This window comes from Python bivittatus, unplaced genomic scaffold (assembly GCF_059951505.1).
Source record: "Python bivittatus isolate LINGU-HERP-01145 unplaced genomic scaffold, Pbiv_v1 ctg000980_np1212, whole genome shotgun sequence".
NCBI lineage: Eukaryota > Metazoa > Chordata > Lepidosauria > Squamata > Pythonidae > Python > Python bivittatus.
The window spans coordinates 34,799,818-34,821,696 of record NW_028277125.1 but is presented as its reverse complement, the minus strand read 5'-3'; the positions used below and the strand labels follow the sequence as shown (position 1 = coordinate 34,821,696).

Here is a 21,879-nt window from a genome sequence, read left to right as displayed (position 1 = left end):
TCTTGCTCAACCAGACTTCCGGGAGAGGTATATCAAAGTGAAGACGGCTGTGAAAGCGAAGCTGATGACCGTGGCAAAGACAAAGGAACACACACACAAAGCAATTTAGTCCAAAAGTAAAATATTTTATTACCTCATTTGATTTAAAATATTTTTCCCAGATGAAATATATAAAGCATTAAATGTTTTCTTCCATCCCAGAGCAGACTTTCCCAACCAGATGCCCATCCTTCAAAAGTATGAGACGTCCCAGGCAGGTTGGAGATGGCTATTCCACAATTATGATGTTCTGACTTCAAATCTACTTTAGTTTTTTACAAAAAGAATTATGGCATCATCATCATGATTTGGGTTTTCTACAAACTTAACAAGATTAATGAACAAAAAATATTATTGGTTTAAGAAAAGTTTGAATATCTAACTTGAGATCAAATTACAGTAGTAGATAATAGTATGAAAGCAAGGTTTAAATATAACGTTGGAAACAAGAATCAAACTATCATGTCCTTTTCTTTTTAAAACTAACCTTAGGTACATGAGTTCTTCAGTTAACATCCTCTTAAAATCAATAGAAATACTATCATGAATAAGCAGAATGCATACATTAACTGGAGATAATATTTATTTGCAATGCCTGATTGAAGAGAAAATAGCATCAAAGAAAGTTATACATATGACATAACTGCTTTAAAAGGGATCACATCAAATCCATCTCTGGATATGGTAAGAAGCATTTTATTAGATTAAAAAGACTTGTCATTCTTTATTGGGTAGACACTAGGCAGCCTTCTGTTAGCACTGGTAAGCCACAGAACTTCCAGTTGATTTGTAATAGTACTGTAAGTTGCTGCTCTTCGGCTAAACCTCATTGAGGAAAAAAATGCCACATGGACCATTTAAATTAGACAAAGACCAGCCATTTATTTATTACAACTAGCCCATCTCTCAGTCATAAACACAGAAAGTTCAAAATGAATGAAGATATATTTTTAAAAATGAGACAATTCAAAACTCAAATATTTCCCAGATGAAAAGCTATACAATTATATGCATGTTTCCCTTCCAGACTTTGCCCACAGAAGCATAAATCCTTCACAAATCTGCTCTTCAACTTTCATCTGCTGTTTTGGGGGGCTTTTAAACAAACATTTTACTTCATTTCAATAAAAGTGTAACCAATCTTCATGACTGATCCATCCAGCTGAATGGGTGATATGATCTAATTATGAAATACAAATTGTACAACCTAAACATCTCCACTATTTTAGTACATAGTTCTTTTTTGTCTCCTTTTGAGAAAAAAGTATTTATTTATCAATAAAGCTATACACACTATACACAATTATCAAGGAAACTGGGGTGGAAACTGGGCTAAATTAACACACTAAAAGCTAGTATCCCATCATTAGAGGTATGCAATACTTGCCAATGGTACCTCAAAGCCCATCTCACAACTACCATCTTGATGTGACCACCTTCTGAGCCCAAGGACTCTAATTCAGAAGCCACAATGGAGCCAATGTTTTGAGTCAAGAGCTGCTATAACAAGCAGCTTTAATTATATCTAGTTAAAGTAGCTTCTATAGTGCTACTTACTCAGATTAAGCATTAAAGTCCAGTTCAGCTCTTAATTTGAAGTTGCCTATTAGTGGTGCAATAGCTGCACCTACTCATATGAATGTCTAGCCTGACTTCTACAAAAAATTAAGTTGCTGGCAGAAATCTGAAGCATTAATACTACCAAAACTCAAATTATTGTACAGACAATTCCATTTGACAGAATCTGCCATGCAGGAAACAAAAATTAAATGGAATGTAGTTAACTTAATTATTATAAGTAATTAACTTATTATTGTGACCCAAGAAAGATAAATGTAGGGGTTTTTTTTCCCCTCTAAGGAGCCAATGAATCAGATTATTACTAAACAATCTATTTTGGCCACTGACTGAGCTGGAGCTACTGTCATTGATTAAGTTTTTGTCCTATACCACATGCAGAGAGACTCTGTGTACACACAAATTACTTCAGAGACATGAGAACATGTCATGTTCTCATGATGTGACATAGAACAACCTAGTCTCTTAAGACTATGATTTCTATTTAAGACTACAGACATGATTAATTTAGATGCACCTTCCTCTTCACTTTCAGGATTTAATTTTACAGTGATTTTATTAATACTACACTGATATATATAATATGCTTTCTATACTCAGCAGATGTCCTTACCAAGAGATTCCACATGCTAATTCATTGTCTGTGAAGAAGGGCAGACATATACAAGGACAATATTTATCTCAAAGTTTTCTATTCCATCTCTTGTAATTTTTTTGTTTTTTTCTTTGCCTTCCTGTTCCCATCTGTAGACATCTCACAGGACAACATGCACTCTGAAAACAGATTATTATGCCAGTTTTCACTCCAGAAAAATTAATGAGGGTTAATATATAAATTAAGCACTGGCCCAGTGTCAAACATCAGTAACCTAACAATTTAGTAATAGACAGACAATGGTGGGCATTTTTTGAAGGGAGGGAGGGAGGGAGGGAAACAAAGCCCAGGATACAAAAACATCTGAGTGGCAGTTCTCACAATGACTGGCAAATTGCTGTGTCAACCACAAAAGTATTTGCAAAATGGCGGATGTGATGACACTTCTCAGTAGCTCGTTGATGGATATCTGGAAAAAGGAATCAGAAAAGAAGGTCAAATTGGAGCTTTTAGAGAAAAAAAAGTGATGCAACCATTTAATTTCTACATTAAATATGCAGAAATCAGAAATATGAACAATACAAATCATAGAAAGTGATGCAAACATTACTAGTATTGTCATGTATGAATAAACACAACTCTCAAAAGCTATTTTCTCACCTCAAATGATTTACACAGAATAAAATGTTATGATTCAAATATGTTGTCAAAGTATTACAATTATTTGTTATAGAAACAGCATCTAGCCTTAAAAAAATGAAAGTATATTGGTTTTTTAATACTTAATTTTAAACTGCCAGTGACAAACACAAATTACTTTTTCCTTAATCTCTTAACATTTGCAGTTTATAGCCACTGCCTTGCTATCTATCCATCCATCCATCCATCCCATCCACCCACCCACCCACCCACCCACCCACCTATCCATCAATCCCATTATCATATATACAAGAATGCATTAATTCATGATATATTAATATCATATATGCAACAATTTATTAATTTACAGTTAGGTGATATTTTAAAAATAGCTTTACTCTATCAGTATCTTTCATCTTTTGCTAATATCAAATGTTGAATTGAAAAATAATAACTGCTCTAAATTTACAGTCCAGTTGAAAAGCATAGTACAAACTTCAGCAAAGTAATAAAAATGATGATCCCCTTACGTCCTCTTGAGATCCTATGGTCCAGTTTGAAGGTTTCTTTGCCTTGGCAGAGTTTATGGATGTAGGAGCCAAGCAGATCTGGGTCAGTGATATGTTCTATCACCATCCTCTCTTCCTGGATCATGTTGGTTTGTGGCAAGTAGTCCCCTTTCTGTAATCAAAGAATTTGCAATTCACTGAGAACTTGCTTGTTTTAACATCAGGAAAAAAACATCTATTCAATTAGCCCAAAAACCATTGTTTTCACTCTCCAGGAATTATTGAGCAAAGTTTCAGTATATTATTTCAAGCAACAGTAAGTAATTTCTATCATCTGAGAACAATGCAACCTATATATTGAAGTAACAGTGGGATTAGAGCTACAAAATGATGGTTATTTTGTATGTTTTTCTGATGATAATCTACCAATACTGAGTGAGAATTTCTCAATTCATAATCTTCATTCAAAGATCAAAACCAAAATACTAAAGAGATTGGGAATCCTACTTTCTTATAAGTCAGATATCAGGGTTCCATTACTCTACTACAGTCTTCCTAAACTGGTGACTATTACTGGAACCACAACGCTAGATAATTCTTGATAGATAATAGCAAAGCTGGACAAATAATAGCAATTATAGGAATGTTCAAATATAACTGTAGTTTGAAAACTGCCTGGTTTGTGCAAACGATCCTACTTATAGTTTAAATAATCCATTCCAAGGAACCTAAAATGCTATTTTCACAAAGAATAAATATTTTCCTCAAAAAGGAATGTATATGCTATCTGGAAGAAAGTGCCAAGGACATACATTATAAATGCACTAACAGTATTCCCTTGACATAATTAGGGAATGCATTGTCTGTTCCAAGGAAGTGTAGTGGTTACAGAATATAGCTGTAATCAAACAGAGAATAAAAGGCATTATTCACTGACCTTTATATTAAGCTTCAGTTCCCAGAAATGCTTAAGTGGCATGACAATAGTAGTATTCAGCTCACCAATGTAGCATTTATTTACTACTCGATCATAATAAGCTGTCAACCCCTGAAATCACACCAGACAAAATCAGGTCAAAGCAGGTTAAATGGGCACAAAACAGACCAATGACAATAGTAGTATTCAGCTACTCACAGTATTCACACAGAACAATTTGGGATGCTTAAAGCCAGTGTATGATAAAGGTGACAGTTTTGACGTGGATCAGAAAGATTAGGTTTCAGGTCCCCACTCAACCTCTGGGTGACATTGGGCAATTACATACTCAGCCCAACTTAAGGCACCAGGCTAGAAACTAGGAGACTGTGAGTTCTAGCTTCACTTTAGGCACAAAACCAATTGGGTGACCTTGGGCCAGTCCCTCTCTCTCAGCTGTAGGAATCAGGCAATGGCAAACCACTTCTGAAAAATCTTGCCAAGAAAACTGCAGGGATTTGTCCAGGCAGTCACCAGGAGTCAACACTGACTTGAAGGCACACACATGTAGCCCAACTTACTTTACAGGTTTGTTGTCACAAAGATTAAATTAGGAGAGAAACCAATGATAGTCACTTTGATCTCTCAGAGAAATTGGAATCATGTGATTTAACTTTTTATACCATTCTCATAGGAAGCTCCTTTCCAGTTCCAGCTGTGACCTAGCAAGAGCCAGAAAAAGATAAGAACACAAAAACCCAACAACAACAAAAAAACACAGAGACTAAACTGATCAGAACCTCTAGTAGCACATATCCAGGTCAAGGCCAATAAATTAAGAAAAATCACAAAAAGTTATTAAGGTACATTGTTATCTTCACAGTAAGTACAGTATCATCCCATTATATGCTTGTGATGGGAGATATCAAACAGGGATATATAAAAACTGTCCAAAATCCAGATAGCTAAAAATGATATATCTCTTTTCACCATTGGTACACCTGGTACACTACTCCATCCCAGTGGTGTCTACAAGGGTGCAAATGTCAAGCTAATGTGCTAGACCAAGAACAAGTGATGACTCCACCAATTTTTATTATTGATGAATTTCTTCATAGAACTATCGAGGTGGCTGATGCTCTGGGATAAACAGTTGTCTTATTAGGAGGGAACAAAACATGCTGCATTTTCTAAGTGAGGACAAAGGTTTCTCTTAAACCATGACGCTAATAAGATGTCAGACACACCATTAGAGTTATGGAAAAAGGAGCTAAAGTAATTATCAGTCTGACTAACTTGATCAACACAAATCCAACTGCACCAAATATGTCTGGTGGGTAAGGCAGTTCAGGCACAAGATTAGGGAATCAATAAATCCAGGTAGGTAATTTTTGGACTAATGATCCAGCCTGATAATCACCCTCCTAAATATTCCTACATCTCTGATACGGTTCTCAGAGATATGGGAATATTAAGCATTTAATTCCTAGAATTACAGACTTTACGCTCTGGGGGGACCCAATTACTATTTTCAAATCACAGATTTGAAAGCATTTTTCCCCAACGTCATGCCATCAAAATGTGTTCAGACTACACCTTCCAGAACTAGCCACGATGGAGAATGGAAACACATCAGGACGGCAATAGGTTTGGCTACTAGGCTGGAGAAAGCTCCTTTAAGAATGTTTATTATTGTGTTATTAAACACATCCATCAAAGTACATGCAGCCTAATTCCTTACCTGCTGAAAATCATGGATAATATCTGCAGGATGACCAATGTTGGGCCTTGGGATGCTGATCTCCTCATAATCCTCTCCAAGATAAATCTTCACATCCTCATACACTGTCCTGATTTCAGAGGAATCATCGAATTCAAAGTAGTCACACTCCAATCCTCCTTCCTCATCATCGTAATACTCTGGCCTTTGCTACAATAGTTAAATAAAAAGTTCTCAAGCACAATTGGAAATCTAGGCAGATGCTTTATTCCATGTAGCACTATTGGTCCAAGTTTTTTATTGCCACCTCAGTTTTAAACCTTTTAAATATGCAGTTTGAGGTCTGGATTGCAGAATATGCCAGAGACTTAAAACTAAGCGACATTTTATTCCCACTGACCACAATTCAGTATAAGATGGTTATCACTGAGTGTTGACTTCACCCATACCCTCTGTCCTGTTTTTGTCTGCCATTCTGCCTGGTCTTTGTCTATGACAGGGTTCCTCAACCTTGGCGACTTGAAGTCCACACATCTTCAAGTCACCAAGGATGAGGAACCCTAGTCTATGAGATTGCTACTCTGAGATCACTTCCTTCTGCCTTTCTACCCAGGTACATACTTCTGAATATACTACCTGGTAGGATGCAGTTAGCTAGATGCTAGACTTTGCCTAGCCCTATAATGTATTTCCTGCAAATAAATCTCCTTTCTGTTACAGTTACAAAATCTGCTCCAGTAATCTTTGCTCACATTAGAGTCCCACACTCATGCAAATGCACATAATATTTCAATCTACAACATATATGAACATTCAAGTTGACTTTCATTTCATGTGTTAGTACAATAATCTCTAAATACTAAGTAGTTAGTAAGTTTGAAGCATTAAGATATTTGTCTGTTAGAGTGCCTAAAAATATTGCACTCAATTTCTGTGAGATTACATACAAATATACATAATGTAGTTCCAATATATATGTTTGTGCATGCAGGTGGGTGTGTTTAAAGAGAGCCAGAGGAAGATCCATCATTTCTAGGCTAAAAACAAAACAAAACAAAACTGAACAACCACAAGATGGCACAATTGGATACAGAAAGCTCTAACTCATTGCTAGATGTACATATTTTTCCAGTCCAAGTCTGGTAACTCTAGTACGAGAAAGTGCAACTTTGGTTACAAAAAGGCAGCCCTAAATTTTTTCCTACCAGTTTTTTTGCTGCTTATTGATAGTTTTTCCATATTTCCACATGGAATTCTTATAATCATGACTGCAAAGAGCAACTTGCAAATGGATTGTAATTGCCTAAATAGCAGCCTCCTAAAGCAGCTTTTCTGCATTTTTTCAAAAAATGCTGGGGGATTCATTACATTTGCACATATCATGCAGATTACTGCCTCATCTGATATTCTGTATACTGTATTTACTCAAATGAAACATACTCCTCCTACCTTGTCATTTTTTTTTTAAATGAAAGGCTCATCTTGGATCCAAGTATAATACACTGAAATGTCTGTTCTTGCTGTTAAATTCAAGCACATTATTTTTTCCAAAATAATTAAGAAGATTATTTTGGAAAAGCACATTATTTTTTCCAAAATCAGGAAAATGAGAAGGGAATAGGCAAGGTAGGGAAGCCACATGTTGCTACTCTCCTCTTATTAAATGAAATCAGGAGGCTGAGTGGGGTGAGGTAAAGAAACAGTATTTCTCACACAAAGCCCTCATGTATGCCAGAAAAGAGAGAGAAAATGGTATGTGAAAGGCAAGTTGGTATGGAGAGGAATTACATGCTCAAAAGGGGATCAACAAAAGGTACAATGAGCAGTTACAATGGAAATTTTAAGTTCATAATGGTACTATAAAGAGAGAAAATCCTCAAGCAAGGATGAGTCTCCAGGAAAGTTAGTGGGGGAAAAACCGAAATTATCAAAACAAGCCTCTATTTGCTAATGCTCTATGGAAATTAATCAGTGGACTTACAGCAGAAGGCTTTCTTACATGAAACCCCAAACAGTAGAAATTGTGCATTCACAGAAGGGGAATGGAAAACCAATTATGTAGGAAATCTTTCAAGTGAAAGCACAGGAAGTATTAAGAGTGCAAAAATTCATGGCCAGTTATGGTTGGTACATCCAAATGATGCATCATAATATTTTTTGTCTAAAGAGAAAAACTTCATTTTGGCAACGTTTCTCTTCTGATTATGCTGATAAGTTGTCCAATTATACTACTCAAGAATCTTGATCATTTAAAAAAGTACTTTACAGTAATGTTTGACAGTTTGGGTGACAATACAAAATTGATAACCTATATGATATTGAAGAGTAAAATTCCAAAGCAAGTTGTGTTGGACTTACTGAATGACTGAATGTTATTTGGAATAGGGCAGATATGTGGCTAAAAAAAGGGGGGGGGTAGTTCTAACACAGGTTCTAAAGAGACATGATACTGGAAGTAAAGGAGAAATTAATACTGATCCTGTGGTCATTCCAGGAGAAATAGTAGTAGCTTGATGTAGTAGTCCTTTAAAGCCCCATCATGAGATCAGATACACCCCAGACCTGTAGAGAAGGGGTTTAAGAAATGCTTGTGTTTTGGATCCTGTAGATGGAGTAAACAGTTGTTTTTTTAGGCTGGTGTGGGTCTTCCGGGCTGTGTGGCTGTGTTCTGGAAGTTTTGTTTCCTAACGTTTTGCCAGCATCTGTGACCAGCATCTTCAGAGTGCAGGAGCAGAGACAGGAGCAGTTCTCTCTGTGCCCAGGATGATGTGACCCTTTTGTGGGTATTTATTGAGATCTGGGGGGGGAAGGGGGGGGTTGGGTTACTGAGTGGCTGCTTGTTTTGGTGTCAGAATCTGTGTGTATCTTCCTGGGGATTAGGCAGGGTTTTTTCTTCTATTGAGTTGTTAACGAGTGGCTGCTGAGGGTGATTAGCAAGTTCATTGTGTGAACTGTTCACACGTCCTGGTGGCTGAGTTCGTTGACCTTTTGCAGGCTGTATTTCTCAGGATTGGTAGCCAGGTTTTGTTGATTTTTAGACTCTCCTCTTTTTTATTGAAACTGTGCTGGTGTTTGTGAATCTCAATGGCTTCCCGGTATAGCCTGGTATAGTGGCTGTTGGTGTTGTCCAGTATCTCTGTGTTTTCAAATAGGCTTTTGTGTCCAGTGTGCTTGAGAGAATGTTCAGCTACTGCAGATTTTTCTGGTTGCTGTAGTCTACAGTGTCTTTCATGTTCTTTTATCCTGGTATGGATGCTGCGTTTTGTGGTCCGGATGTATACCTGTCCGCAGCTGCATGGTATGCGGTATACTCCTGTGGCGGTGAGGGGATCCCTTTTGTATTTTGCTAATTTTAGCATTTGTTGTATTTTTCTGGTGGGTCTGAAGATTGTTTGGAAGTTGGGTTTTTCCATCAGTTTTCCCATGCAGTCCGTGACCTCTTTGATGTAGGGCAGAAATACTTTGTTGGTGGGTGGCTGTTTTTCTTCTTCAGTCGCATGTTGTTTTCTTGGTTTGATGGCTCTTTTTATTTCGTTCTTGGAGTAGCCATTCGCTTGTAGGACCCAATTAAGATGGTTAAGTTCAGAGTTTAGGAATTGTGTTTCACAGATCTGATTGGCACGATCCATCAGGGTTTTGATAATGCCTCTTTTCTGATGTGGGTGGTGGTTGGAGTTTTTGTGTAGGTACCAGTCTGTGTGGGTGGGTTTTCTGTAAACTTTGTGTCCTAATTTGAGGTCTGGTTTGCGTAAGAGGAAAGTCTAAAAATCAACAAAACCTGGCTACCAATCCTGAAAAATACAGCCTGCAAAAGGTCAACGAACTCAGCTCACCCACCAGGACGCGTGAACAATTCACACAATGAACATGCTAATCACCCTCAGCAGCCAGAACACAGCCACACAGCCCGGAAGACCCACACCAGCCATCGTATGCCGGCCGTGAAAGCCTTCGACAATACAAGTTGTTTTTTTAGTTTGAAGAAGCAGGGAATAATGGGAACACTTAGTGAGGAAGATTACAGTAATGGAAGTGATAAAGAGTGTATAGCCTAAAACTAGAAGGTAAGAGGAAAATAAACTAATAAACCATTAGTGAAAAGTTCATATTAGCAATTTGCAGACAAATAGATCCACTTTGAGGGCCAAAACAGAACTCCATAACCAACCCAGACTACCCTTAGTTGCTCTGGAAACTGATGAGTCTGATTCATTTCTAGTCAATTTTGATTTTCTGAATACAGAGTACGGGGTAATGATAGGGCCTACTGACTCAGCATCAAATGAAGCCAGAACCAAACTCATGCTTTAAGGATGCTAGGTATCAGGAATCACACCTATTGGAAGGCAGAGTCAGAACTGAATGAAGCCTGAACTGGGCTAGCTCTGCACTAGAAATAATTTTTGGAGTCATGGTCTGAACCAAAGATTGCTTTAAAGAGTCCATATTGAGTTTCTATCTCTATTCAACTAAAAGGTGCAGAGCTGCAAAATAAAAATTGGAACAAAAATTAATTTTGTTTCTCACAGGGCCAACTAGATGCCTCTGGGCTGCTTAGAAGCAGGAGACAGAGATATACCCTCTTCCACTGTTCTTCCCCTGAAGCTGCTATTTGAAAGCATCCTGCTCCTAACCCAATGAATCTTTGCTTAAAGCCCTTCATAGATCTGCTCCCTATGAATTTATCAAATCTCCTTTTAAAGCCATCTAAATTGTTGGTTATCACCATGACGTGTGATAATGAATTCCACTGATTAATTATGTGCTATATAAAGTATTTCCTTTTTTTGTTTTAAATCTCCTTCAACTCAGCTACATTGGATAGCCTTAGTCCTAGTGTTTCTCCCTGCCCTCTTTTCTCCATGCCATGTATGATTTTATGTACCTCAATCATGTGCCACTCAGTAGAACTTTTTAAGCTAAAGAATCCCCAAAAGTCTAGCTTTTTCTTATTGGAAAGGTGTTGGAGCACTCTTCTGTATTTTTTCCTGCTCTATTATATCCTTTTTCAAGTGTGGAAATCAGAACTACATGCAGGTCCCAAGATGCATATATACTGTAGATCTGTATAAAGGAAATACAAAATTGGTACTTCTACTTTCAATCCTTTACCTAAAGTTCCCTAGCATAGAATTTGCATTTTGCACAGCTAAATTGATATCTATCTACTATGACCCCAAGATCTTTTTCTAGTTTCGTTACAATAATTCAGACCCAATCTGTATATGTGAATTTACTCCCCCCCCCTTCAGATTTATTTAAACTAAGCTGCATTTGTCATTTGACCATTCACTCAGCTTAAAAAAAACCTCTGGGAGTTCTTCAGTCACTTTTGATTTTTACCTCCTTGAATATTTTGATACCATCTGCAGATTTGGCCAGCTAACTGGTCTTCCCTAAATCAAGATAATTGATAAGCAAGTTAAAAAGTACTGGTCTCAACACAATCCTTGGGCACTCCACTTTTTCCTTCCACTGAGAAAATTGTCCATTTAACCTGTTAGTGGTCCTTAATAGGATAGATCCTTTTATCCCATGACTGCTAAGTTTACTTAAGGGATTTTGATGAGGAACTTTGTCAGTCCAAGTATACAAAGTTGAAGGATCATCTCCATCCATGGGAAAATTTAAAAGCTACTCTACTACCTTTTTGATGTAATGCACCAGCAGCCTGGTTCCATTTTGGTTCAAGTGGAGCCTCCCTCTCTTGTACAGGTTCAGCTTGTTCCAAAAGGTTCACCAATGCCTAATAAACATAAAACTCTCTGCCTGACACCACCATCTACCAGTTTGATAGGCTGAGGACTTTTTACTTGAGGGGAAAGAATGATCATAAGAAATTATGGTGTCTCTTCTTGAATGTAATTAACCTAATAGTCAGGAGCTGAAACAGAAGCATCAGAAATTAACTCAGCAACCTTTTCATGTAATATATAAGTCACTAAGCCACCCAGCTAATTGACAAAACATCACTATACAAGTGCTCAGGATGAGATACTGGACAATATGAGATGGAACAAATGGTAAAATTAGGTTCACCCTCTGAAGATCACTATGCTGTCCCAGTGTCCCTGGGGCACCCAGGGATAGTCTGATCACAAGGATCACTTTGTTTTGAAGGGAGACCTGGCAGTTACTGAATCCAATGCTTCCCCACCATATGATGGTGCTTTACATAAATAATGAAAGCCCTTCCCCTCCTTTTTTTCCTGGGTTACTGTTTGTAGCCTGCCTGAGCAGACCTACCAAAAGCAAAAAACAGTTAAAGAAGACATCACGGATACTCCATATACTGGGGGTATGATTTGGAAATGCAATCTATGTAAATCTACCTCAGAAATATATACAGCAATAAAGACGCTTGATACAAAAATATTTTATGATTGGGGACAAAAAAGGTAAACTTAGGTCATCTGTTTGTAAATATCTGTCATATATGAGACATGGTCTATCAAATAAATATTGGATTAGGAAACATATAAAAGCAGAGATTATGCTGAAACTACTTTGGCTATCTGAAATGGGAAGCTCAATTGTCTCGATTGCTGTGTAGCTCAAGCAGATCAGTGGAGCAATTACTTTACAAGCTTTAAGGTGGAAATGTTAATCCTCTGATTGTGTGGATGGTGTGAACCAAATCATGCCTACCGTATCCATGCCCATGCGAGCAACTGAGTGAGTAAGAGATAAATATCTGTAGATGTACGTCAATGTTAAAATCAGGCCGAGCAGCAACAGTATAAGTCCCAGGGCCAAGAAGAAGATATAAGTAAGAGATCTCCGGCTCCACAGCGGCAAAGACAAGGACTGCTTCTCCTGTTTAAAGGAAAGGGCAGGGTCACTTATTAATGGACAGCACAGTAAATGCAGAATATCCTGAGCGGGGTTGCTATATGCCAAGCGTCCTTTTTTCATGTTGCACACATCTCTTTTACAATAGATTTCCTAAGAAGGAGAAAGAATGTTTTAAAAGGTGAATAGCATGGCTATAAAAGGTAGAAATATCTTTGATTTGACTTGCTGACCACTTTCTCCTTGGAAAGTGGAAGAAACACAATAGGACCAGCTAACTTATTTTGATGCTAAGAAATTTTTAAGGCAAGGAACTGAAAGTAACAGAAATATTGGGAAAAGTAGTAATTTAATACTTGAATTCTTGATTTAAAGGGAAACTAAAGCTATGTGCAATCAGACATGAATCTTGGACTTAAAAAAACATTTTTTAATAAACTCATAGCATTGATAAGTAGGATTTCATGGAAGGAGAAGCTACTGTAATAAGAAAAAGGAGCTCCTTCTCTACATAATAGATTAAGTTACAGAAAGGTAAATACTGACTGAATGTTAAAGAAAACTTCCTAAGAGTAAGAATAATTTGATAGCAGAACTAATTACTAGAGGAATTTTGACTAGATGCATTTAAGCAAAGGCTAGACAGCCATATGGTGGGGATATTTAATTTGGATTTCTGGAGGAGACTGGACTGAATGGCTTAAATATCCCAATCTAACTCTGATTCTATTATTCTATTGACATAGCATGTTTACGGTTGTACATGAGACTTTCCTGAGTAGCCTAAACAAACAACAATAAACTGCCATTTTACATTCTGGTGTCTTAACTCATCTCTTCTAATGTGACATTGCCTCAGACACATTTGTGCGAGGGTGTGAAGAGGAACATATCTTTCAAACAAACAAATGATATCACTGTGTGTCCCAATGTCCATGAGATCAGCCTACCCAATGATAATACCAATTCAACATTTTAACAGCAGACTACAGTCAAGTAATACAAAGAAGGAGAGCTGTAGACAGCTAATCTCCCATCTACAATAATTAAAGCAGGCATGGCTTCACATGCATCAGATGAGGAAATGTATATGCAACAGCCTTATATATAGTATAAAAATCCACTAGGAACAAACATATTTACTGCAATATAAGGAAAGAGAAAAATCATAAGTCGATAAGCAGGCAGGCTATCTCACTTGACTTGGGGGTTCACCGATTGAAACTCGGCTGGGGGACATGTGAAAGCACATACACTAATGCAATGACAAGTAAGAATAGGAAGCATGTTCTGAATTTATTCCAAATGTGTCCCTGTTGGCAGGATGAGTACTGGAACATATAACCTGATAAAATAGGAGGGCACCCTCAGTATTTTTGAGAGCATGTTATATCCATGCCCTCAAAATGTCTGCCGAGGATAGGTACAACTAACCACAAACACCCATTTAGCAGAATGCACACAGATGAAATTCCTTCTCGCTACTGCCTCTTATCTTCTTCAGAATTTTTTTTACCAATTCTGGCTAACACTTTCTTTTTTTCTAGGCACATGGACATACTTCAGACAAAGCTACTTATAGATCGTATGCCTCTAGAGTGGAGAGCAGCCTAGAGCATTCTTGGAGATAACAACTGTATAAATAAATACTTGCTTGAGACTTGCTTTGCAGGATGCTACTTTCCTTTAAGAAATAAATACATAAAAATAAATTAAAAATAGGCAGAACCTGGTGAGCACCAGAGAAGCTGTCTGTAGGGATGCAGATACCCTTGAATGCCATGACTGTGATATCCAGTCTTTCCAGGAAGCAGAGCAAAGAAATTACGAGAGTGATAAAATCAATATATGCCATGATATCAAGGAGCCAAGATTTCCTCAGAGCATCATAGAATCACATGACTACGAAAAACATCTAGGCCATATTAAAATAAGCAGAGACAGTTATTATGTTGTTTTTTTTAATCTCTTCCCCACCCCATCCCCTCTCTTTAAAAAGATGGCAGTCTCTATAGTTCAGGAAGGAAACATTGTTGGAACCATCTTCATTGGTAATCTGAAACAGGCCTCCAGTGTCAATTGGAGTGGACAATTTGCAATTGTCAGCTTGCAAAACAAAACATTAATTTTTGTTTAGGTGGTGAGGTTAGTCCTGTTAATGTGGTATCAAAATTCTACCTTGAGTTGTTTCCATTAGGTAGCTCTATGAACGAATTCATGAATGAACAAATGAAAAACACTTCTTTTTAACAACTGCCAACACACCACAAAAGAATTACAAAGCCCATCAAATAGGACTTAAGCCCTCTGTTTCCAATAAGACATCTAATTAAACAGAGAGGGAATAATTATAAATTTCTCCCTGAAGACTTTGAATACCTAATAAATTGGGATTTCAAGACTTTCCCAAATTGTCTTCTCTATTACTCCATTACTAATATTACTCTATTACTCTCTATTACCCTCTATTCCCAGGGAACATTGAACTAAGGCAGCAATATTAAAACTTTTTGTAATAAAATGTGTTACAGGTAAGGATTTGAAAACTATGCCTCCTGGACTGAGAGATTTGTATACAAAGGTAGTGAGATGTCCTTGCATGAAAGCAAAAAACAGAGAGCTTAGGAAACAGGCACAAGGCTTAATGAGTAACTTAAAAATAAAACTTTTAAATTGAATTTAATACTACGTTTTTAGCCTAAAGTGACAACCTCCTTCAACTCCTTTTAACTATACAGAAGAGAACTCATGTAAGCAGTGTAGGCTTACAACCTATAAGCCTAAACTCTTCTCCAAAATCCAGGGAATAAATACCAGAAAACCTTGGCCCTCTCCATGTGTATGCTATGGTGCCACCCACTTTACCTTACTGTGAAACTATTCAAAACACCAACAGATGAAATATTTGGCTACCAAAACCTCGCCCACATATGATCTAGCCAGAATACACCTCGTAAGAATAAGATTAGTAGAGTTGGTTACAGTATATCTTTCAATCTCATCTACTAATGCAACCACAAGTCTTGAAAATAAACCACTGACATGGTCACATGCAGAGTATGGAAGATGGAAAAATCATCTCTGCTGTTTTAGATTACAGATCAAGAGAACTGGGGAAAATAAATATCCTTAATTTGATTTTACCTTATGTAGAAAAATGCTCTGTAACTACTGGAATTTGCGGAAGACAAATAAGAGGTCCCCAACACGCTGAACAATAGAGATATTATATAACAACACAAACAACAAAGAATGAAGTCAAGTTCCCATTATTTTTAGAAGAGAACATAGGAGCAACAGAACAATCCCTCAGAAGGGAAGAGAAAGTCCCCATGGTAACAAATACCCTTGCTTGCCCAGAAATCTCTGGCCTTTTTCCCTTGATTTTATAACTGGAGATATTCAAGACTCTAAGAAGAAAGCTAGCCATTCATCTGAGTCAAAGAAACAGGAATAATCTAAAATATCTATCACTCAAGTTTGCTGGGCCAATCCCAGAGCAGGAGTAGAGAATCCAGTCAGAGGTTCAAAAGCATTACCCAGTGTAAGATATTGCTTTCGCAAGTATCCAGTCTACCAGGGGGAATAACATAAGAACCACCTTTTCTAACCTGGTGCCTTCCAAAACACTATGGACTGCCACTCGCACTGAAGTCAGCCAACATGATACAGCAATTCGAGTCCCAAACATACAGATTAGAAGAGAGTTTGGGGGAAGACTGGACAAGAAAGGAGGGGAGGACAAGCTCCAGGCTTCTGTTAGAGCATCATCTGATATTATTACACATCAAATTATTATTATGTAAATGAAAGGTAGCAGATCTTGGGAGGTGCAAAACAATCCATATCCTACCTTCTTGGCACAGAGACGCCAGGCTCTGATCATTCTTTAGAAGAATTTTATCTGTAAACACTTGGAAGCACAACCACAGGGTGTAAACTTTCAGAAGATAGCAAAGGGAAGGACCAAATAAATCCTTTTCATGAAAATGTTGCTTGTGCTATCAATGTTAAAAGACCCTTTAGGGCTGGGAAACAGTTGTCTAAATCCAGAGAGTTGCAGCCATCAGGAATAGCTGACTATAACAGGCCTGGTTGCCAGTTGTTGCACTGCAGATACAACGTGTACACAACTTCTCCAACCTGATGTCCAGAAAGATTGGCTTCATTAACTCCCCTTACCCTGAGACAGCCCATTTTCCATGATGCTGGCAGGAAGGGATGGAAAAAGATCAGCACAAGTGGCTGACGCTGGACAGAGTTGAGGGAAAGTTTTTGTTGTTTGGTTGGTTTGGTTTAATTTATTATTAGCTAAAACAAACAGCAGACCCTTTGGGTTTCCTGGCATTCGTGTGGAAAGGAAAACATGCCCACTATACTATGCTTGCCAGTGAAAGGGAATTACTCCCCAGCTTCTTGCTCCTCAGTCGTGCTAGCCAGAGACGAATCATACAACAGTAGCGCTTTTAAAGGGACGTGATTCTTTCCCCTACGTGAATCCATTTCTGTCTTCCTCGGGGCTCGAGCCGTTCGTGATGAAAGTGCTTTTCTTCGGTTCCAGCGCCCGCGCGACCTGCTTCGGGCTTACCTGCTTTACTCAAGTACCGTAATAAACGCATATTGCGCGATGCAATAGTCCCATCCCTGCAAAGGTCGGCAACCGGCAGGTTAAGAAATCACCAGAATCGCGTCTATGCTTAGCGGGCCTTCTTTTCCAGTTAACTGTGTCTAACACTACCACACTTTTTAAAAAATCGTAACATCGTCGACTCTTCATGATTGCTTTCATTTATTCATCATCCTTAACTGAAATGCACACCTGATCCCGAAATGCCGCCGGGGCTGTTGCCCCTTACAGACTCACCACGTCCTGAGGCAGGAGGAGGCCTTCTGCTTTGGCCCCATGGCTCGTTGCAGCTGCCGCCGAGCCTGCAGCCTCCTTCTCCGGCTTGAGCACAGCTGTAACCGGCGGGAAGCCAATTTTCACCATTGCTCGGCAGCAGCTCCCCAGGCGAGCCCACGAGCCGTTCTCTGCAGCCCTTGCGCCGGCGTCTCCCCCACGACGCCGCGGAGATCAGGGCTTTAGAGATCCCGCCTCCGCGAAGAGAAGCGACGGCCCACCGGGCGGCCCCGCTTCCCTTCGGAGAACGCAGCCTCAGTTTCGCACTGCAAAGGCTCGCGCCCCCCTTGGCAGGGGCGGGATGGGGAGACTCACCTCCCACGTGCTCAAACCTCGGGCTTTCTGCACGTGCGTCGACAAAAGCGCGCCTCACTTTTACTCGGCGTGTTTGCACGCAGGACAGAATTGGCCATCCTTCCTGCGAATCTCTCCGGGTGACAACCATGGGAAGTCTGTTGACCCACCTATAAGGGATTTAATAAAATCCAGTAAGATCTCTTTCGGGATAAAATCCAGGTATCTCGAATGTCAGTCTAACTGACAAACAGTAGAAATTCCAGACCACGAAAAGGGCCAGCCTGTTGTTTTTACGGAAGCACTAAAATTGGGCGTATTTTGCTGATTGCCTACTCGCCAGTCATCCGTGTACTGCTATTATTACTACTTATTAGCTTATTGAAGCGGGGGGGGGGGGAGATTGGGATTGCCCCATCGCTATTGCAGATTTGGGAGGACAAATTTTGTTTTAGTTTTTCATCATTTTTGTCCAACTTTGCTTTGCTTACTTCTTTGGTTTGGAATGCTTCTGTTTAAGGCTTTGTATACTCAAGGTGGAAATGATGATTGTCTTTTCCTTGTTCTGTTTCTAATAATGTTAATAGTTTACATTCTAACTTGGAGCATTAAGGAATTGGGGTCTCCTTGTAAAGGGTGGCGAGTGCTATTTCAACATATAAAACAGGAACTGAAATTGTTTTCTTACAGAAGATTCTATATTCCTTCAAAGGATAAGCAGCTTTTACGGGAACCTTGGGTAGGAGAGATCCATATAAGTGGTCAGTAATTCTAAAAGCACAAGAGGTATTGCAATTTGTTCAGACGTTTTTCCATGCTGATGGCTAAGGAAGAAATGTCAGCTGAAGAACATTTTAAATACTCATTGTTAAGTCATTTCAGCACTATTGAATTCAACATTCAGGTTTTCCATAATTTGTACTTCATTTTCAATGTTTGTATAATAAGAAAGTGGTTCAAGTAATAGCCATGGGCATCAACAGTGGGGACTCAATGGGGAAAGTGAAGAAATATGCATCACAATTGCATGATGTGAACCCCACAATTTATGTTTGTGTCACATAGTGGGATACAAGTACATATGGATGAAGTTGGTATTTACATCATTGTAAAAGTGTCGTTTTTCTGTGATATGGCTAGCTGGAGACAATCTGAATCCAACCTTAGATTCCTTTTCTTTTCTTTTTTTGCTTGCAAACCTCAATATTATACTTACAGATTGATATTTGAAAGCTAGCGTATATTTGGTAGGGCAGTGCTTTAGTGCTTCAGTTTCAAAGTGCTTCAAAATGAGCCGGAACACAAATAGATCACCTGTCTGCAACCATGCATTTTCTCAGGAATGTGTTGTAGCCACCACATAAATAGGAAACAAAGACATATCTGTAATCCATTATTTTAAATCTGGAATAGCTTTTCATTTCTGAATAGTTATCCTGTTTGCTGCCCCTCAGGGTCTTTGCCATATTGGCAGCTATTGAATACCCAATTTGTGTGAAAATCAGTTTCTATACCTGCATTTTAAGCTGCAAGTCATATCTGGAAAATATTGATTGTAGACTAATCTTGGCCCTTTTGCTCATTAAAAACTTTCATTAAATACCAGGTAAATCCACTTTCTGGGTAAATTGGGCCTTTTATCAAATCATTACTAGGTCTTCAAAATTTGAAGAACTCAAAATAGTTTGCAGTTTCTTCAGTTTTAGCACTCGGTGGATAGAAAGTCAAAACACATGTATTGAATTGACATTAAGTATTTATGAGAACCTTGGAACAACATACAGGAATGGTGCTTTTGTAAAGCAAGGGAAGGTCACCTTAAAAAATGTGCAATTATCCTCATTGGATCTTAGAATAAGCATAATACAACAGACAATTCTATCTATTGGACACCTCAGAGAATGTTTAATAAGGGCTGTGTGCAACATCTTGCTGTTAGAGATGCAGATCAGAAGTTGAAATGTTAACATGGCCTGGACTTGTCCAACTATTATCACATTTTGGACTAGAGCTGTAAAAATATTAATATGATTTCAGTTGTTGCTGGGTAAAAACACACACGCATTGCTTGGCTGAATCTCCAGCATTTGGAATTTGTTAGTGGACTTGAGGTGCACAGGAGTTGGACAAATGCACAGAAGATGGACAAAAGAATTATTATGCAACACTGGAAGAACAAATCTACTACTGACTTATATTCGTAGATTGCTAATATTTGTGGTCTGTCAACATTTGAATTGGGGTTGTGGTCCTTTTCTCTTAAACAAAGGGTAAGAAAGACCAATCAAGCAGTCTGCTCAAATTGTTTGGAGTGCTTCCTTAGGAGGCAATTTTCCAGACTCTCATCCCTTTTTTTTCTTTGCGTGTATGTGTGGCAAGGGGATACATTTTGATTATATGTCATATAGATTAGTCTGTTTATGTATTTAATTTTTTTCTTTTTCTCTTGATGCAAATTTTTAAAAAACTTAAGCATTCAAGATATTCTTCAACTGATGAATCAACTAACACATTTTAGTTTATTAAGTGCTAGTTACTCAATTAACAAAGCAAGTGCTCCTCTAAGGTGTTGAGATATTTGCACAGGAAACTATCTTTTTTTTCTGTAGGATTGTAATTCTGTGCACACATATATCAGAATAAGCATTGCTGAATACAGTGGTATTTGCTTCTGAGTGAACAAGAACAGGCTGCATCAGTAACAGTATGGTCTATTCTGAAAGCTCCAGAAAGGGTACAGCATGAAAACAAACTTGTGGAGAAAGCAGTTTCAGGCTTCCTTGAAAGAGCAGTGGTTAAACTACCCTACTTCTGTAAAACTGCAGCTGTTTATCTGCCTGGATAAAAACTAGGTGGTGAGAAATAGAGCCTTTAGGTTTCTATGGCAGCATGTTTCACTGTCTAGGTGACAAAGCACTTATCTAGGTGACTTAAGCACTTACTTAAGACAACTGAATCACCAGACAATAAATTCAACATAAGTCTGCTAAAATGTCTTAAAATACAGTTTATTTCAGGACTTAATATGTAAAATGCTAGCATTAGAAGTAGGTATTTCTTGTTATCTTGGAGTGGCCCCTGTGAAAGGTCTAATTTTGCTACCACACTGACTTCGTGTTACTGCCTTCACCTCTTCTCAAATGTCCTCAACTAGCTTAGAGCCTTTTGATATGTATGCATAAAAAAAGGCTAGTATTTCTGGTACTATTTCCTGCATGTGAGTATTATCTGGCTTTTATCAGTTGGTCCTGAGCTGTTGGCCTGAGTGGCCAGACCAATATCACCTTCCTACCATTGCTCCATGCATGCTGTCCCAAAGCTGTGTGGGCTCTCTAGGCATGAGGAAATCCATTCCATACACAAGGACTATCATTCTTTAGTCAAGGATTGTAATAGCTGGAGGCCCTTGCTAGAGCCTCCAAACAAGATGTTATTCCTCAGCACCTGTCTTTCTATGAGAAATAGTGCAATAATCATCTAATTTGGAGTTTATTTATTATTAAATTTGTATGCCGCCCATCTCCCCCCAACGGGTGACTCTGGGCAGCTCACAGTTAAACGAGTTCCACGAAAGGACAGCAAATTGTTAATTCACTAATTTTTTTTCTAAAACCCTTAAAGAGAAATGCTTATGAGAAATGCTTCCATAGGTACCAAAATAATTTGACAAGACTTGAATTCAGTTAGAAGTGAAATATTAGCTTGTTTTATACAAAAAAAAAAACCCGTTTTAACTGATGAGTATACTCTTATACAGTTTATCCATGACCTTTTTTCTGGGATAGAAACTGCAAATAGCAAAGGAATGGCTGAATGAAACAGAACCAGGAATATAAGGGCAGAGATAAAAAAAGGAAGACAAACCAGAGTTTGCTTGTACTGGATCTCAAATGGATC

The 21,879-nt window shown here is 38.3% G+C and overlaps 1 protein-coding gene across 3 annotated transcripts; it reads right to left on the bottom strand.

The window, feature by feature from the left end:
* Positions 1 to 1,084: 1,084 nt before the first annotated feature.
* LOC103062086 (integral membrane protein 2C) lies at positions 1,085 to 17,974 on the bottom strand. 3 transcript variants are annotated; one of them, XM_088132083.1, is made up of 7 exons: positions 17,653 to 17,973; positions 12,645 to 12,812; positions 6,018 to 6,206; positions 4,960 to 4,998; positions 4,298 to 4,408; positions 3,382 to 3,532; positions 1,085 to 2,681 (listed from the first exon to the last, which is right to left on the bottom strand). In XM_088132083.1, the coding sequence occupies exons 1-7, from the start codon at positions 17,776 to 17,778 to the stop codon at positions 2,590 to 2,592; spliced, it is 876 nt and encodes a 291-aa protein (XP_087988209.1). In that variant the 5' UTR covers positions 17,779 to 17,973; the 3' UTR covers positions 1,085 to 2,589. The 3 variants fall into 3 exon arrangements, with proteins under 3 accessions (XP_087988209.1, XP_087988210.1, XP_007437222.2); XM_088132084.1 differs by lacking the exon at positions 12,645 to 12,812 and having other exon boundaries at positions 17,653 to 17,974; XM_007437160.4 differs by lacking the exon at positions 4,960 to 4,998 and having other exon boundaries at positions 17,653 to 17,965.
* Positions 17,975 to 21,879: the final 3,905 nt, after the last annotated feature.

Excerpts from the sequence above, each read along its gene's own strand:
- LOC103062086 (XM_088132083.1), bottom strand. The coding sequence starts at position 17,778 with ATGGTGAAAATTGGCTTCCCGCCGGTTACAGCTGTGCTCAAGCCGGAG. Across the intron at positions 6,207-12,644 it reads CTCGCATGGGCATGGATACG|CAAAGGCCAGAGTATTACGA; the intron begins GTAGGCATGATT and ends TAACTATTGTAG. Across the intron at positions 3,533-4,297 it reads AACTGAAGCTTAATATAAAG|AAAGGGGACTACTTGCCACA; the intron begins GTCAGTGAATAA and ends CTTTGATTACAG.